The 20,149-nt window shown below is 42.2% G+C and overlaps 1 protein-coding gene across 4 annotated transcripts in view; it reads right to left on the bottom strand.

Moving 5' to 3' along the window:
* Positions 1-237: 237 nt before the first annotated feature.
* The window catches only part of LOC119176389 (chromobox protein homolog hpl-1), a 43,684-nt gene continuing 23,772 nt past the window's right edge, over positions 238-20,149 (bottom strand). Inside the window, exons 5-6 of one of the 4 annotated variants that reach the window (XM_037427646.2) lie at positions 13,604-13,822; positions 238-3,878 (exon numbers count right to left, since the gene is read on the bottom strand). In XM_037427646.2, the coding sequence (XP_037283543.1) occupies positions 13,649-13,822 (174 nt within the window). In that variant the 3' untranslated portion in view covers positions 238-3,878; positions 13,604-13,648. Of the gene's footprint in view, positions 6,353-12,230; positions 13,823-20,149 lie in introns of those variants that run through there. The other 3 variants (XM_037427648.2, XM_075877569.1, XM_037427645.2) reach the window with 3 other exon arrangements.

Here is a 20,149-nt window from a genome sequence, read left to right as displayed (position 1 = left end):
TGGGAGCAGTGCATAAAATTATTTCACCTCCGAGTACTAGCAGAGTATGTAACAGCCTGGAGAAAAAAAAAGCCTATGACGTTTGTCATGAACATATCCTTTTTTTTTTTGACACCAGCATGCTAATGAGGTCAAGTTAGTATCAAATTGGAGCTATAACAAAGTATATAGATGACAAGATTGTTGGGTCTCATTGATGATTCATCAGTTTTGGTGTGAGTCTACCAATACAAAATATTTGATTTTGCAGCTCTCTTTTATTAGAATTCCAGTGCCCATCTAAATAAGATTAGGAATAAGCCCAACAAGCCAATAACCTTGACGGTGAAAGCAGCCACAACTCTGAAGCAGTGGTTCCACATAATAAAATAATACAAAAAAACAAGCATGGTCTGCATATAACAGATTATGTACAGATGAGCCTCGTTATTTTGTTCCCATTAACATTACAAAAAAGGTAATTTCTACAGCCTTAAATCTTTTTTTATGAGCTCATGTGTTTCTTGAAAACACAATCTTTTGGCACAAATGTTGAGTACAGCGACTAAGTGCAATTGCATGATACATTTACTGGATGCAGAGTCCTCATATGAATGAACAAGATCCCAGTTTCACATGAAAGGCAAAAGACTGATAGTGACGTAACAATGCATTAGACAAATATACAACGTAAGGTTAAAAATATTTTTTTCAGTAAAATCAACTTAACAAGAACATTAACATGCACAGCATCATGTGAGCAGAGGCAAATGCAAACAGATATTACTTGAACACTTGCTGGCATGATGGAACAGCAGAGACAAAGGTCAGTGAATGAATTAAAGTGACTTGCGTATGACAATTCAATACCTTGTTATCCCCATCAATGAATCACTTTTCGGATGAAACTTCAGCATTTTTTACAGCAACTGCAGATTGTCCATTTTCCCAATGGTATGTTTTATCTGATGCTTCTTTATAAAGAAGCATAAATAAAGCTCTACTGCATTAGAACTAAATGGTCAAAAATGTAAAATATTGTTCAACTGCTTAATATCATTCGACTGCAAGCACACAGCAACAAGGTGCAAATAGCTGTATGATAAGTTTCGTGAACATGTTTGTATGAATGTAGGGCAAGCAATACAATAACTCATGGCAAGAGCCATGTCACCTGGTCCACTAAGCAACTCATTGAAATACCCCATATGCTCTGTCATGATCTGGAAGCATGAAAGCTGTGAGGTGACAGTGATAACAATGGCCCCATATTCATGGGAAACACAAGAAATAAAAACAAATTAACCGACACACCCAACAAAAACATTTTTTAACAATTAAGTAGCACAATTTGCTTTTTAAAAGTAAACAGAAATAAACAAAGTAAACAGGCAAAGAGAAGTAAAAGGCAGTAAAACAATGGTAAATAAACTTATAAGGTACAGGGTGAGCCACTCAAAGCGTAAACATTTTATAAATTAATACCTGATGCCAGTTTAACTTAGGCAAGAAACTTTGCAGCACGACAACATATAAAGACATAACCATGTGAGAGTTAACCATGGACATAACCATGTGTGCCCCAGGGGATGCTCAACCCACAATAGGAAATGTTGTGGGTAACTAAAATAACAATGGCATGGTCCTCCTATTGTGATCAACCCTGACAATGAACAAAAATATGTGCCATCATCATTACAATTCAGTGGCTTAGCATCACATGAGCAAAGACTCGTGTGAACATTTGAGCTGTTTGAATATTTGAATGAACATAACAGTATTCAAATACACGTACACCTGAAAAGGTGCTTTTCATGAGACTGGTGGCAAATGTGATGTGAAACTCCCTGTTCAGGTGGAAGCAGAGGGGTAAAGGTGATATACACTATCCTTAAGACGTGTGCATGTCACCTGTGTCTCAATGAAGTATAATTTTTTAGTTTTATTCAGACTTCGTAGGGAAATATATATAATGCATATTTCATGGTGTCTGATTGACACCCTAGTTACAACAGACCCCAAAAAAATGCAAAAAATGTGCACATCTCGTGAAAGTAGAGCACACATTTTTCAGACATGTGCCTACCTTGGCTCCTCCAACAAATCCGCGCACTACATCGTTAACAATGATGGCTATTTATCTAATGATTCATCTATTTATCTAATACAATTCAGCACTAAACCATAACTTTGATAGTAAATACGCAGTGAAACAGCATTAAGTTAGGTTTGAGAAGCCTAATGAATAGGCGCAGCAGTAAATGCGAGTGTTGCTTATCGTGATCAGGACTGAGATCATGCGAGCAGGAATGAAAAGGTGCTGGGCAGGCCTGCCAGCTTTGTCTGTGCATCTACAGAACAAAACAGGTTGAATAAAGTGTGGCCATTCTGGAAAAGTAGTGTTGTGTAATGTTCTCGTCAATTAACACAACAACCCAAGCAATGAAGTTATTGTTATGAGCCACTGTGCATGAGCCCACCATTGCAAATAGAGGAAGAAGCAGACATGCCGCACAAGACACTGCCAGCATTTTAGGGTCATTTTTCATCATAAAAACTACGAGTCGACGACCACTGTGCAGCTTCAATGTACAGCACTCCTTTACCCCACAGCTCAACCAAATTGTAACGGGAATCACAAGTACACGGGAAACATAAGCGAGTATATTTACAAACAAGCAGCGCTGCCACCAGAAGGCTGGCAGCATTTCGCGCGGCATGTCAGCCACCCATGACGGAGCGCTCATGCACAATGTCTAGAAACAGTATTAACAAGATAGCAGAAACGAGACGCAGTGATCAATGAATGAGTTTCGCCAATGTTACTAGACTAGGTTGAGTTTACAAACTGCGCCGCGTTGCGCGGAACCACTACCGCTTCCGCTTCGACTGGCACAGCAATCGCATCAGACTCCCACCCACGCCCACCCGCCCACGCTTTGTCCCGCGTCTTGTCTCCACTAAAACTGCGTGTATTCTTTCTTACGTTGTCATGTGTTCGGAACTTTTCTGGTGTTTCGTAGCTGGTGATGATGACAGCGAATGCGATGAAGTGTTGTGTGTGCATCTAAGCTGACGAAGTAATGCCAACGTGTTGTGTAAGCGGTTGTACGAGCGGGTACCGAAACGACACAAGCCGGTCGGTCTGCTGTTTCTTCGTCACTCCAAGCGACAAGAAACAACGTTCGGCGTGAAACCGGGCCATACCCAACACCGACAAGAACATCACAGCCATGAACAGAGTATGCTCTTTGCATTTTCACGACCAGGACATTCAGAGAATGTATGTGCATCTGATGAATGGAGAAACTATCGAAATCCCAAGACGTAAGTAGAGCCTAGTTGAAGATGCACTGCTTAAATTCTTCCCTAACTTGCTCTCATATTTATCAAAACCAGCGGAGAAAAGGCGAAAATGAAAGCATGAAAACAAGGAAGCAATGGGGCCACTAACCTTGAAACTGCATCACCGCAATCCAAACAAGCTTCTTGCAGCACAACTACTGCTGATGCCGTAGAAGACTATATGCCCGAGTTGTCCGCGCCATCGTTTAACAAAACTGAATGTGCAAAGCTGCCACCATCATGGCAGAAAATCGCAGTGGGGAACGACAGCAGTAAATTTACAGCATTTTTCACACTGAAGTTTGAACTTAAGGCGCTGCAAATCAAGAAATGCGTTGTTGTGGACAGTGACAGAGTGACAACCGCAAGTGGAAGAGGCCGCGAGGCGAAAGATTTCGTGAGCGTGAACATTGGGACTATGCGTGACCTTAGTGACCTCGTGAGCAATGTGCACAAGCTTCATGCATGCTCCAGATATGATGTACAAGGCAACAGCTGCATGTCACTCAGATGCCAGGTACCTTCCAAGCAGCCAGTGAGTTCATTCTGCCGTACTGAAAAAAAAACAAAAAAAACAGACTTTTGAAGAGATTTTCTCAAAATAAAAAAAGCACGACTGATGACAAAAAGTGTCAAGAATCTGAAAAAAAAAAAAAAGCAATCGGGGCTGCAGCCTCAAGAGTGTCATTTTTAAAAGATGTGGCACAACTAAAAGAGCAGCTGACAAGTGAAAGGTGCACATCAATTAGTTACCATTTAATGTCGCTTCCACACCTCTTCAAGAGCTGTCATTCAAGATGGAAACAAACAGAAGCAAAGAGTGTACAGGAAGTACACTACACTAGGAGCTGGGTGCTCAACTGCCTTCTTCACATTTCAAGCCCAAAAGCCTACAAGTTGATCCAGAAGATTAACTCGCTTCCCCTACCAACCTCCCACCAACTTAACCAAGTAATTTCAGGTGTACCGTGCGAGCACGGTTACAATCATGTGGTCCTGCAAACGCTTGAGGCATTTTTGCAGACAAGCGTGATGTTAGAGTATGGCACAATCGTGCTTGACGAAATCAAACTCGGGAAGGGAGTCGAGGTCAATAAGTGAACATACAAATTTGATGGCTTCGTGGAGTTCGAAAGCACAAAAGAGAAAAGCAAGGCTATCTTGGCTGAGCATGCCCTTGTAATTATGTTTGTCCCTCTATTTTATAATTGGGTTCAGCCCATCGCAAGCTTTGCAACTGGAAGCACAGCTCCTGGTGTTAAGTTGGCCAAGATTGTTGTCGAGTCAGTGCTGCAGCTTGAGCGTCATGGTGCGTCAGCTCTGGCTGTTATGAGTGACTGTGCGGAAACAACCGATGAATGTGGATGCGTCTTAGAATATCGGGAAAGTTGCATCAGCCTGTGAACGAAATTCCACACCCTACACTTGAGAATGGACGATTTTTTCAATTCTTGAGTGATATGCCCCTCATCATAAGGTGTGTGAGAAACCATCTCCTGACCCACACATATGCTAAGGTAACTGAAACAAGATTGAACTAATAGTCGCCGATTGAATAACTTAGAAATAACATGTGTGCAACTTAGTTTTGTCTTTTATCCCACTGCTTTTTCTACCAGGCTGGTACCAACTGCATAAATTTTAAGCACTACGAGCTCCTGTACGATGCTGAAAAGGACAGCCATCTCAAGATTGTTCCAAATTGACCTCCTCCCACGTCAAGCCAAGCAAGCTGGAGAAAATGAGCGTAAGACTTGCAGCACAGGTACGTTACCAATGTCATCCCTATAGCTTGCATTTCCTGCTTTTTTTTTCTTTTTTATTTTGTTGGTATGAAAATGCAAATATTTGACGTTTTAAAATCTTTCTTCCAGTTGCTCTGCAGGAGTGTCGCCATTGGGCTGAAGTTTTACAGGGAGCACCATGCACCAGGCTTCGGGGACAGTGAAAGAACGAAAATTTCACGATGAGAATGACCTGTTCCATGTTCTAAACGCCAAACTCCCTGCTGCTGGCATCTGCAAAAACTCTATGAAAATCCAGGTAATGGGTGTTCTTATGCTTGTGGTTTGTTGTGTTATATTGCGAGCCAAATATATTCGTGGAGCCAATCGTTTCCCGTGCTGCAGGTGATAAAAGACTTCCTCATCATGCTGAACACGACCGAAAAGAACAGTGAGAGACGCACAAAGCTCTTTGCATCTCAGCTGACGACAGAATCCCTCCGAGTGGCATTGATGTCTATGCTGGATATAATCAAGCTCCTGCATGACAAGGACCCAAGACACGTGCCGATTGCAAAACTCAACCAGGGCCTATTGGAAGTAGGTATTTTACGTTAATTTGGATGTAGTTTGTGGCTGCCTTGTTTACAATTGTTTACTTTTTTCCTTGCCAGCTCTTTTTTGAAGTCGTGAGGTTGTTTGGCAGTGATGAAGATCACCCTATGATAGGACACTTCGGCTAAATATTTAGGCTTTTAAGCCTCTTCACTCCCTTAAAGATGGTGACAAAAGGAAATCGCGCTGGCGATGCAGATCCAATTCTTGTCAGCGTGGAGGAGAGCTTTAGCACGAAGAAGCTTGAAGTTCTTCAGCAAAAACAGAAATAAGAGGACAAGCTTGGACAGCTCATCCACACAATCGTGTTGGAGAAGTAGCCAGAAGGGGGCCCAAACCAGGACAGTTATGGCCGACGCACTGCAACTGATGCTGCCGTGCACTACCTTGCAGGATACATTGTAAGGAAAGTAGGAAAGTTTTCCAGTTACCATGACTGCAAAACTCTTCTTGCCACAGATGGTGTACCACATGCAGCCATTTTGAGCGAAATGTTCTCCTTTGTCTGGGTGCCCTCAAGCTGCCTTCGAAAATCCCGATAGCACTGCTTACGCACATTGAGAAGGCTATAGCTGTAAGAAGCAAGTCCAACGTGCTGTTTGGAGACTTCTTTTGGTGCATTGTTGAAGACTTGACGAAAGGTGGCAGCCTTGTAGAGGTTGAGTGTTCTAGCCATTCTGAGCAGCTCTCTGCACGCAATTTAAAATTTCATTTAGTAACTCGGATATTTAAAGTTTCTACAGGCACACAGAGACACGAGTGAAGTTAAAGTTGCCAGAAAGCATGCATAGCTTTTGTTAGTACCAAACAAAGCAATAATATCTTAGGTTTTACGTGCCAACCGCTATGCCACTGCGGTGGACATATGTACCGGCCAGTACTTGAGATTTATGGAGTGCGAACTTGAGTTAACAGAAAAATAGAAGGACAACCAGTGCATTTATTTTTTATTTCATGGAAGTATTAGTGGACAAAAGTAAATAGACCTGAATAAACTAATGGATCAAATGCCTGTTGCTTTGTTACTTTCAAATTCATGCTGAATTGCTAGCGAGTGCAGTGGACAAGATTTGCCCGTTGAGTTAGCATTAAGCAAAATTTACATTGAAAGGGGTGTGCTCACAAGCTCGGAAGCCACAGTTGTCAGTTGCGACGTGCATGTGTTTCTGCACAAGTCATTTGTATTTGTTGTATTCGGCATAGTCAGGGGGGGGGGGGGGGGATTCAAACCCTGCTCCTAATATTTTCAATTTTTGCTTGTGCATATAAACACGCACACATATAAATGCACACATGAACATAGATGATGGTTGAACAGGTTGAAAACCCTCCCGAAAAGGTTTCTGACTAAGCCACTAGTTTGTATAGAAATACAAATTTCTAAATGCTTTGTTCAAATGACTCTCGTCATAACCTTAGCCAAATGGCAAAAAAGCAGGGCATGTGGGAAAGCAGTGAACAATGTTACTAAAAGGTAGCAAAACCACGCACCAATGCAAAATGCCTAATGTTTTGGGAGCTGTGAACTCGAGACTGTAGAGCATGCCGCGTTCGCATTTTGAAGCAAGCACAGAATAAGCGCCAGTGGTTGAGATATGTTGCAGTGATGTATTTAAAGTTTCCCCAAACTGTTGAATGTAAACAAACATGCTCATCGGGCGCCTGAGCACAGCCTTGCGAGTGGCGAGGATGGATCTCCACAGAATGCTTCCGCCATCTGTCGACCAAACTGAAAACGAAGACACAAGCAAAGCACAGCGCCAGCAGAGAGTTTGTAAACTGAACCTAGTCAAGTAACGTTAGGGTTTTGCTGCAGTGTAGACTGAAAGCAAAGCGCAACACAGCATAAACCACTTGCATTTCAGGTTTCACTTAACAGCATTGATTCAACACAGCTCGCCAACAAGAAATGTTCACACGAGCTCAACCAACACAAAATTTTATGTACACATTCTTAAACACAAAAGTGACCAAGGGCCTGCAAATAAATTTCAGAAGCTGTTGGCATTGTAAGAAATGATGAACTTGCATTTCTGCATAAGCATATCTTAATAGCAGACCTTTTAAAATACATGAAGTACAGACATGAACCTGTTTTCTTTTAGACTAAAACAATTTTTTTTTTTCGAACTGGTGAAAAAGCTGGCACCTTTGTCCTGGTTTTATGCAAATCCTACAACTTATTCCAATTAGTTTTGAAGTTACAATATACTCTCATTAAATGGGATCCAAAGATACCAGAAAAATATGTTCCATTTAACAGGAGCTTTGTTCACCGAGAGATGAACAAGGGAGTTGCATTCAGGTACAAAACCAATAATATTCGAAACAATTGCTCTATTTAAGCAGCAGTTCCGCTCAAGAAATTTTAGTTTACTGAGAGTCTACTGTATTTGATACAAATTATTACAACCCTCGAAGCAGAAGTAATGTTCACTCAAACCAAGAACACTGGCACACAATAATTACAGCATGTCAAAAAAGGTGTTGTGCAATATTGCAATATGGGAAAAATTATTGGTGAGCTTGGTGCTACACCAAGTGTTTCAAAAATGTGTTCGTAAGCCTAAAAGAAGGAAAATGCAATATCTGCTTAATGCCTTCATAATTACCTGTTCTGTGGTAGCCCACATCTTAGGACTGCTAGAGACATTATTTAGAGAAATTAGAATTACTGACTTTTTAGTTAGAAGAGATAGGTGATCGGGTGAAATGGGAGAATAGAAGTTATTACTGCGGAGAGCTCTTTTCCACTAAGATGCCCAAAAAGAGGCTGTTGGTAAACCTTGCAATAATGAAATTCAACCAAATCACCGGCAATATTGGAGCACCAAAAAGCGCAACTTCCATACCCTAGCAAATGCCCCAGAACAACGGCACTGTTTCCAATAATGATCGCCGTGGTGCAAGTTCTGCATTTGTGGCCGTATGTACGTGAAGCACAATAACATGGACACAGCAGCTTGTACACCCACCAAGTGAAGTAGGTCAATGTATAATAATGCTTGCACATTTTGGATGTCTCGGAAAAGTACGAAAAGTGCGCTTTTTGAAATTTTGGTTTCAATTTTTATGGTGAAATGAGTCGAATTTCATCTCTCTGCAAAAATTATCACAAAACGTTTTTCAGAACTCTCATAGCAGCAATGAGGTTTTTGCAGGAAGGAGTTTTGCAGAAATATACATCAGAATATACTCGTATTTCACAGTCTGAAAATTTCTGAATAACTTACAACATGGTTTCAAAAAGCACAGATTTACTCAGACGGCACTTCTGGCTCGGAATGAAACAATTTTGCAGGCCTCCAGTGCCGGACAGTACGTTGTGGGCATATATAGTATAGACTTTCTAAAGGCCTTTGACATAAGCCATTCAATCCTCCTTTGCAAACTCAAACAATATGAAATACGTGGAACAGCAAACGACCTGCCAAAACTGTACCATAATCAAAGAATGCAATATATTGATATAAGCAGTGACCAATCATCCCTACAATCAATACATGCAGGAGTACCTAGAGGAACCATTTTACAAGCGCTCCTTTTTACAATTTATGTGAATGATATTGCAATTTTGCAACAAGAATACCCAATTTATTATGCCAATGACATGCCCATTGTCATAATGGGCATGTAAATGGCTGATACTTATTGCAAGGCTGACTGGGTGCTTGCAAAAATAAAAGAGTGGGCTGATGCAACTAGCTCTAAAATGAACTCTAGTACTATCACACCCAAAGGCAAAACTTTCCCAAGACTGAATGATATAAGCATGGAAAATGACACCACAGAGGTTAATAATAGTATTAATATCCTGGGTGCTTCCTTCTCAAAAAATTTAACTGGGAATGAGCATGCAGAGTTCCTGTGTTCTAAGTTGCTTCAGCAGTACATCCAATTACTAGAGTATAGAACATGCTTCCTAAAAAGATTAAAATTTTACTCTACAATTTATTAGTACTTTCCCTGCTTCAGCATTGCCATCTTGTATGGGGTACCACAGGTACGGCCTACATGATTAAAATACATTTATTACAAAAAAGAAAAGATTTGCAAGAATTATCGAAAATGCAAATAAAGTATACAATGCACAAGCAACAAATAATTATGACAATATACCCAGCCCATGAGCAAACGATTACAAAGAATCTTTATCTTATACATTTCCCCATTTACTTAACAGGTTACAACACAAATCATTTGACCCGTTATGTTAATTAAAATCACTCTTCTTGTCAGCAATAGCTAAATAAAGTGTACAGGCATAACATCCAACATAGGAGTGTTATCGTGTACGGTGTATTGTTGAATTACTACCATATTTCAATTTCTGTTAAAAAATCATTTCTATATTATTGTTATTTTACTTTAGATATGTGTAAATATTCAAAATTTCAAATATTTTTTGAATAATTTTTGCTATTCAATTTGATTGGCACTGGAAATTTACTATTCCAACTAACCAAAGACAAATACGGTCAACGTCCGATTGTATTTGATGACCCTTTCAGATTTTAAACATGCTTCAACCCATCACAATCTCGCATTGCAGCAAAGCTGCCTTTCAGGCGCTACTACACTTGCGAATGCATTGGCTCGAAAAAACGTTGGTTCCAACATGGAGATTATACGTAGATGGGCAGAAGTGGGGGCTCAACTGATCCTGTTTAGGACCTGGAACTTGGGCCGGGAGTTCGAAAAATCACACACCCGAAATTTGTAGCATCTAAAATTTCTGATGTATTGACATTTACGAGGCTGCCTTAGAAATCCAGACTATAAGCGAGCACCCCTGTCCACCACATCATTTGAGGATCCACAGAAATTAAAGCAACACTAAAGTCAAATAAAAATTTATGTCAGAGTGAAAGCTCAATGTATGACAATGTCTAAAGCGACAATATTATCAACAGAGGTGCCCTACTTAACGAGAAATTAAGGTAAATGCACAAGAACACATACACCATGAGTAGCACATTTACAAAATGATCCCGATGATATCAGAGTCACTGCCTACAATTAATCACTAGTAATCAAACCAGCTGCACTAAATAAAAAACTTTCAGTGCATCAAGAAACGTTATAAAATGCTGCTTGTTCGTTTCTGTTCGGTTCATGAAAAAAAGAACTGCCAGACGTAACTGTGGAGAACGGTGCAACTGGTTCAAAAGTTCAATTTTCACCTGGTTAAACTGGACAGGTCATGCCATCCAGCACAGCCCAGTTGAACCAAGCACACCTGCCATCTTGGAGGCCATGGCAGAAAATTTTTCAATGGCTATTATTGCTGCTGTGACTCCCACTACTTTCGCTCTGCTGCTACTAGTGCTGTTGGCAGCGCAGTAAAGCCGGGCAACATTGTGTGCAAAAAAGTGACGTGAAAGGTTCCACTTGAAGTGAGTAATTTGAAGTATGCTAACGCAATGCGGACCACTAAAACATAACTTTATTTCAAAATGAGCACTTCCTTGGCACAAACGTAGCATTAAGAGGTTTCTGGACCGCTATTTCAGCAATCAACATCGACTTAGTGTTTGACTTTAGTGTCATTTTAATAGAGTAGAAGAGGCCAAATAAATGGAATCTGCTTTTCACATGAAAATTGTTAGCAACACTAGCTGTGCCCCAAATCTTGTACAGGGGATGGTCAAAATTCCAAGGCCACGTTCTCATAGTAATACCTGGGATAGTGGCCTGGGAACTTTTCAACCCTTCCCCATCCCTGTAAATAAACATATTTCAACCTCTTCATTGCCCAATTCTTGATAAGACAACTATGAAACACCCCCCCCCCCCCCCCACTAACATTTCAACCTCACCCAAGGAAACACTTCCATGTTTCTATCTCATAAGAATATGCTGAGTCTTCTCCAACCTTTTTTTTTTTTGCAATTTCGCTAGAAAGTATTAAAAAATATTATATCAATGTCTGAGAAATATTGAAAAAATATTCTATACAATTCACACTCACACTTCAACATTTGAATTTGCTTCACACCAAAAATTTTGCTATTCGCACAGCTCCACTTTATTGTCTTTATGTTTGGGTTTGAGAAGTATGTGTAATCTTTTTGTCTATATTGCAGTGTATCCTTGTTTGTACCAAACTATATTTTAAAAAGAAATACTTTAGATTGTACACTATGTTCAATGTATCCATCATGTATAACCTGCGTGCTCTGCCATGTCATACCAATAACAAAGGGGGTAGGGACGGCTGTGAAGCTGTACTCACAATTTTTATTTCTGCCTCCTCCTCTCTCAAGAGAAATATAACTTGATTTCATTCGAATTGTCCCATTCGACCCTAGCACTTGTCTCCTCGAATTAAAAAGTTAATCAACACGTTTCACATAACTGCTGCATTTAGGTACATGTTGATCCACTAGGGTTCTTCAACATGCACCTAAATCTAAGTACACACACCTCTAGAATTTCGCTTCTATCAAAAATGAGGCCACTATGGTCGCGATTGAGCCCATGACCAGCGGGTCAGCAGCCAAGCATCATAATCCTTAGACCACCATGGCGGCTCGGCCTGAATCAATGTCTCAAGTCATACTAAGGTGTGGGTGGTGGTGGTGATAGCTTTATTTCTCCCATAAAAATAACACAAAACATGGAGGGAGACCATAACAGAAACTGAAAATGCTGAAGTAAGCGAGAAAATGTCAGAGTCCCCTTTTTCGAGAATCATTGGACACATTTTCGAAACATCTTGTATGATGCCTTTGGCTATACTCTGTTTCAGAAGTTCCGTGCAGCACTGTGGAGGCTACAGGCCTTCTCAACCAATCAGGAGGGCAAGCACATCTAAGTGTATCCTTCCGCGCCCTGTCGTCCGCTAGCAACGTGCGCTGCAGCGAAAGCGGCAAGAGCATCTCGGGATACTGTGCAACTGTGCAGTGAGTTGAGCTGTAATTGTGAAAACTGTTAAATATTTTCCTCGGCACCGTAAAAGCACGCGTCTTGGAGACACTTGCACGTACGCATTTGAGGGATAGGGTTCAGTGGCTCATGTTTCGGTGGAAAGCGCCGCACTAGCCAAATTGAATATGAAAGCATCACGATTCGTCAGATTTTATAAACGAAGTGCCACTCGCGGTCGACACAAAATGATGGCTCTATTCTCAGTGCCTCGCCGTGCTTCACTACCCACTTGTACAGCGCACGCTCGCTGATGTTGGTGAATGCAGCCGGTCTCTTAATGAGAGAGCTCATGCTGGCATTTCTGCCGCCCTCCTTACGCAGTGTCCCGAACACATTTAGAGCCAACTGCTCCCCTCCCTTGTAGTAAAAGTTGATCCGGGAACGATATCACACAGGTGAACCAGGCGCCGCCATTTTGACAGGAGTGACCAAATCTGCCACAGCAGACTAATCACAACCCAAGACTGGGTCCTCCCTGACGCTGTGGACACTCGGGCTGTGCGGACTACTCATAAAAGTTTAGACAGTGTCGTACCATTCCTTCATACTTTATAAGTAAAAACATGACACATACGAGCCACAACAGCATTATTTCTTTCGTCATTTGCATGTTATAGCAAGTGCAAGCAGGAACTCTTTCTTCAGTATCATGAAGCCACAAAAATAGTTTTCTACAAAAAATGCAACAAAATCATCATACAAATCACAGCTACAATACGCAGAGAAGCCTTCAAGTAAAAATCCTCCGACGAGACCGCTTGCAAAAGTCACGAGGACAAAAAACGGGCTATGTATACGGGGCACTACATCTTGCTTCGCAACAACCTGCGTTCGAGAGTCGTGTAGCCTTGAATCTGCTGCACGGAACTTCTGGAACAGAGTATAGACTCTGTGCTAGTTAGGTCTTGCCAACCGATCCTGCTGAGAACTTAGGCACACTGTTGCAATGCACACTGACGAGGTACAAAAGACAATGAGCATCACAGAAGGCATCGCTATAAAATACAGACCCACATAAAGCAGCCCAAGAGGGTTCCTTCTTCTTAATTCATTTTCTACAATGAGAACAGCTGCTCCATGTTCCCAGAAACATCACCTCCCTTGATGTATACAGCAAGGATCACGAAAAGCATGAAAAGGCCCAGAAAGGCGACACGATACAGCACATAATAAATCCTTGGGGGCATGCGTTGAGTCACTTGTTCAGCATTGGGTTCATTCTTGCTACCCTGCAAAGCACATCAATAACAAGCACGAAACAATGTTAATTTTATGCATTTAGCAAGGCTGAAAATGGCAATAACATTTTTTTGCTGTACCACCAGATATTTATTTTTTCGGAATTTTATTAAAGGGACCCTAAGGTGGCGTTCACCATTTTGTACGAACACATTAAGCTGGTAAAGCAAGCCCTAAGGATACCTTGCAGACCAATTTCTACTCTCCACATCCTCTGTGTAATTTATTAGTACAAGACTTAACATGCGAGCTGCTACAGATCACAGTGCCAACGCCAAACGAGCTTTGAACTTGCCACTTTCATTCGATGTAGTATTGTTCCATTATACATAACATCAACGAGCGATCTGATAGGGCATGTTTAGTCTGCATCACCGAACCTCTGGTGGACAGCAACTGTCTGCCCGAGTTACAACGCACTCCTTGTTGACGTGAGCTGAATGACAGCGCTTATCTTGAGGATTTTTTTCTAGGGCACCATAAATTGCCCTCGCTGCATTGCATGCTGCTAATCATTCCATGTTGCAACTGGTGACTTGCAAAGCTGCGACATCATGTAAGGCATACAAGACAACTGGTGAGAAGAGTTGCTTTAGCTGACTGGTACAGTAAGCTAAGCATTGGGCTCTCTCTCTCCATATGATCAATGCCAGGCTACGCATCTGTGGCTTTAACTTTACCTCGGAAGATCCAACCAGACTGCCCGAGTTTACACTTATGAGTGATGGTTCTTAAATACATTGTTATGAGCCAGCCGAAGCAGACGAGTAGACAAAGAAGCTGACATTCCACGCAAGATGCTGGCAGCCTCTCGATGGCAGAGCTAATAGCAAATGTTGTAAGTATACTCATTTCTGTTGCTTGTGTATTTGTTTGCAACAGTTATTCGCTTGTCCGCACACTTATTGGTGTCTACATAATGTAAGTGTACAGGAGAATATAATGGCTGGTCGGTGGCACCTCATGGAGCAGATCTCAACCATTCCGTGATGGGCTTTATCTCCGCTTCTTGAAAGGGCACAGCCGAATCTCATACATGCCATAGATAACGGATGCCACAAAGTGTGTAGTGCCCTGCAGTCGCCAAGATGGCTGTGTGTTCGACGAGTAAAGAAGGAAAGGCAGTGCTGAGAAGAAGGGTAATATAAAACTGCCCACAGCTGTCTTGATACAAGGTGCATTGCTTAATTTATAAGGCAGATGATTTGATAATGCTGTAACCTAAACACTGACAAGCAATGACCACCTGCCTAAACAATGACGAAATGCTAAAAAGAAACCTGGGTTCCTTTAAGCTAGGGAGAAAACTGCATGCGACCTATTACTTCTGTTGGATCACACGAAGAGGTGAAGACTACTTGTAAGCAAAGCACAGTGTAAGTTGTGAATGGTGCACATGTTTTGCTGATAACACAGTTACAGAGCCATTCACCAGTTTTTAACGACACTGATTCCTTCCACCCTACCTGAAAGAGAGGGGGGGAAGTAATTTAATGAGTTTGAAAACAGGGAAGTGTGGTGCAGGGGTGGAAGTTGACAAAAAAGAGCGAACAAGAAAAACGAGATGGCTGCTCTTCAGGACCAAATTGTTGAGATAAATTTGTTATCTTGTCTCTACACATTGTTTGGCATCAAGACAACCCTTGGCACCTCGTTGAGTAGTGAGAAACCCAACACAATGCCCTAGGTGTAGCCCCGGGTCAACAAAGATACCAAGGTGGGGCTCCTACGGAGGTGGACGAACCTGAGTTCAACAAGGTGCATTGGTATTCCATCGAGCAGAGATTTTTCACTTACGCAGACAGCAATGCCATAAAGTGCGATACTGCTTCAGTACAGACCAAAACGCAGGGTGTTTTTGAGAGAACGAAAGCTGGAGCAATATTCTGAAATCATCGCAGAAGTGTCACCTCTGATGCGCGTTGAGTGAATATTGAGGAAAAGCAGCAAAGCGCGGGCACCATCTAGTATTTCCGCCGAGGTGATGCACATGACTGGAATAAATGAACCCGCCTTATCACTGTCGGGTTAGTGGTGAAGTCTAGAATTTCAACAACATGGACAGTAGCTTCTAGAAAACCATTCTTGGTGTATGTGAGCAGCATTTTGTACACCGAAGCTTTCAGCGAGCATTAGCTTGTGCCTGTGTTTTTGGTACTCGTTCCCTAACCAGTGCATATTTGTGTGTACGTATGTGCGTGCAATTTGAACCTTCTAGGAAGATGAATCGTATTTTGCGCATGGTTTATCGGGCATCGACGACATGTTCAGATGTTGATGCGATATCGCTGTGGCAGCCCACTAGAGCTCATGATGATGATGATATATGGTGTTTATTGGCACAAGGGCCATGTGATGGCCAAAGAGTGCAATGAACAATGATGAGGGAAAAGCAATGATACATTACTGATGTGATATGTACAGGATATGAACTATGATACTGTTACGTGGCTGTAAAGAGGCCTAAAATTATGTGTCCTGAGGCGGATTAAAACATAGAAGTATTAAAATCATGATAGTGACACGAGGTGTGTATAGCGGAAATAAAAGGCACTATTCGTAGTGATAAAACTAGATTGGGAAAATATAAAATTAGCACAAATGCCTCGTCAATGCATGCCCTTGAGCCCAAGGGCAGCGAGGCAGGTGCTGTTTTTAATGTGACCACCGCAGCCTCGACCTCTGTACAGAGGTCGTGCTGCGGATCACCTCGGAATATAAAGTGAAAACTATGTTTATCTTTTAAAAACATGAACATTGATTCAAGTTTAAAAAGGGGATCCCTACAGATGAACATGACAGGATGTAATGGAAGTTGCTGTCATTAGGATAATAAAAAGAGCTTTTTAGGGACAAAGCTCTTCTTAGTCTAACCTTGTCATGTGTCATGCGTAACTGAGAGAAGAGACGAGAAAGAAAAGATGGCATTATCTCTCGAAGAGTGTAATAGACGGCGCTGTCTCATAGAAGTACATACAAACTGCAGTTGAGTGAGGATATTCTAGATGGCGCTGTACCGCTACTCTCCAATTGGCTGCTGCGCGGGCTGTGCCTGGGTACAGGGAGAACGAATGCCTCCCTGTTTTCTGCATAGACGCCAAACCTGGTGCATCGTTGGTGGGGCATGGATGAAGCAGAGTGGCGGGCGCGTTGAAGACGTTTGCGCTCAGCTTCTTTGACTCGCATCTCGTCGATGTTACCCCCACGCTGTCTGCATTCTCGAACGCGATCGAACACATGCACAGACAAACGGACGAACGGACACTTCGCCCCACTCATCATCATTCGCTTCGTGGATATGCTGTGATTTTTTTCGTAGAGAGTCTAACTCATGGCACTGAACAAGTATATGAAGAATCGTAAGCGGTTCCCCACACCGTTGAAGCATCAACACTTTTGTTCATGCTTCAGAGAGATGTGGTAGCATCGAATAGTGGATCCGATCAGAGCCCACTGCCGTATTTTCAGTGGCGTACCAACTCTTTCGCGAGTGGGGGGGGGGGCGGGGGGGAGGGCGAGCCTATCTCCCTTGTCAGCCGGAAAATACATATATGATTTCGCTATGTTGTGACATTGCCTCGTGACATTTTCATTCTTCCATAAGAACATAATTAAGTGGTTACTGTTGAGGCGGTAAACTTCGCCTTACTTGGGTTTCCCAGCGTGCAGCCAAGAGTGACCATTGTCGAAAGTGGGGGACTCACGCCCCCCCCCCCCCCCCCCTCGGGCTGATACGCCTATGCGTATTTTTACCATTAAAGAGCACAATCTTTAGTTCTTGTAATGTAAGGGGGTTGTTATAGGCTTGATGCGATGCACCTGTGAGAGGCAGTTTCTGTTTTTCTGCAGACTGTTCTTGTTTTAGGAATGTATCAGAGTAGTTGTCTGAGCTGGAAATGCTGTAAAAGTGTTCCCCTAGTATATCCGCTTGTTCTTGTATTGTAGTCTGTACGTCTGGACTTGTAAGAATGGGTATAGTATAGAATGAGTAGTTGCCCTTAACTTGTTCAGCTGGCCCCAGATTCTTTTGGATGTGACCGTGCTATCAATAAAGGATATGTACTCTTGCCACGATATTTTTCCAGCTTGCCTCCTGATATATTGAGCTTTGGCTTTAGCCTGTCTGTGAAGTTCACAAGGTTGCTATATGTAGGGTACCTCCTAAGGATGCCCCAAGCTTTCTTTTGTAGCTTCCTTGATTCAGTACAGTCACTTGTCCACCAGACATTTCGCTTTTTATGGTCATGATTTGACGATTGTGGTATTGCATTTTTCATGGCTGCTATATAATGACCTCAGTGATTTTATCGTTTATGTCATCGATGCTCATGTCTTGCGAAAGTATGTGTTCTAGTTTCGCATTCTCCTGGAACAGGAGCCAGTCTGCAAGATGGATTAGCCAGCGGGGTGGTTTGGAGGTGAGCGTGGGTAGTTTGAGTGGCGATTCGATGATTTTGGGTAAATGATCACTGCCTTACGAAGATCCCAGCAGTTCCCTTTTAATATCGTTAAAAACAGATGGCAAGCAAAATGCTGAATCGAGGCAACTAAACTTCCGTGAGCCTGATGAAAAGTAGGTTGATGCACCAAAGTTCGAAAGAAAGATGTTGTTCAACAAAATGAAATCTTCAACTATTCCTCTTCTATCTGTTCTGTCACTGCCTCACAGCAAACCGTGGGCATTAAAATCCCCTGCTAAAACAAATTGTTCTGGGAGTTGCATCGTTAAGACTTCAAGTTCTTGTAAAGTTACATGTTCGTGAGGGGCAAGGTAAACAGAGCAGATGGAGATGGTTTTGTATGCTATGATGCTAACTGCTATAGCCTCAAGGGAGGTGTTTAATGCGATGGCTCGAGTGGGAATGCCACCTTTTACAACGATGGCGACTCCTCCTGACAGGCGGTTGGCATGTTCACGCTCTTTTTGAAAAACGTCCAACCCTCTCAGGAAGCTTGTTTTTTTTTTACCCAGATACTTTCCTGGAGACAGAATGTGACAGGCGAGAACGTATTGATAATGTCTTTGACGTCACCTAGACTGTGAATGAGGCCTTTACAATTCCATTGTATAATAAAAGCCATGGTGATAAAGGTAAACAAAAAAAGTGAGGCTTAGTTAAGAAACTGATTTTGAAAAATGATGGTGACCTGTGTTGGGGACAGATACATATTGTTAGCGAGAGCTCTAACTACTCAGGTTACAGGTCCCTTTTTTGGATCAAGAGGATTTTTTTTTTAGCGTACTCCAGAAAGCACTGCCCTTTTGGGGTCAGTGACGCCATGGTTCTTCAATAGACCTCCATAGCATTGTACCAAAAGTGAGAATGATATGTTTAGTTTGGAGCTCTGTTGTTTCATCTGATGGAGATGCGTTGTAAATTGATTACATTTTGGTCTTGAAAGCCCTCTAGAAGCTCCTCATTACTCAAGCTCAGAAAGTCGTCTTCTGAGAAGACTCCCCTACATGTGTTCAGTGAGCGGTGTGCAGTGATTGTGACATCAGTGTTGCCGATGGTGACAAGGTCATATAACTTTTCCATTTGACCTTCGTTCTTCAATTCAATGAGAAGGTCTCCACTTGTCATTTTCTAGACTTTGTAGTCTTTGCCAATTGCTTCTGCTAGAGATTTCGACACGATAAAAGGGGACAGTTTGCGCATACTTATTGCTCCTTCACTACATAGGACGTGATAATGAGGAAAGTAGTCCAAGTCAAATAGGATGGTGAAATAAAATAGTACTTCAGTGCAACCTCTCTTGGGAGGCCGTTCTGGAAGGGCGGGGGAAGGATTCTGCCATTTTTTTTCATATTTGTTTTTTATTTGTTTTTCTTCATTCGTTGTACTCTGTATTGTATTCTCCCCCCCCATGTAATGCTCGTTCTTAAGCCCTTAGGGTCAAATAAGTGAAATGAAATGAGAGAATTTCGAAACTCGCCGGGGCTGATAGCCACCCACCACCGAGTCAACATGGGGACGCAGCAGGTTTAAAAGCCTGTAGGCGTCAGCTATACACTGCCACTATAATCAAATATATATACCCAAGACTGGATATGATACACAAGGTTTAACCCTTGCCGTCAAGAAGGTTTGAAGTAACTGGAAGCAAGGAGCAGACAGCACAGATTAAAAGTAAGAGATAAAGACGAAGATGTGAAGAGAGAGAGAAAAAGGCGACTGCCGATTCTCTCTGGGTGGGTCAGCCCAGGCGTGCCCATCTACGTGATGTTGGGGCCAAAGGGGTGTTTTGCCTCTCCCGGGGACCTTAAAGGTCCAATCACCCAGTGTTGGCTCAACCCTCAGAATCTCCTTTTCCCC

The sequence above is a fragment of the Rhipicephalus microplus genome, chromosome X (genome assembly GCF_043290135.1).
Source record: "Rhipicephalus microplus isolate Deutch F79 chromosome X, USDA_Rmic, whole genome shotgun sequence".
In the NCBI taxonomy this organism is placed as follows: Eukaryota; Metazoa; Arthropoda; class Arachnida; order Ixodida; family Ixodidae; genus Rhipicephalus; species Rhipicephalus microplus.
Note: the sequence above shows the minus strand (reverse complement) of the source record. Positions and strands in the feature narration are given on the sequence as shown.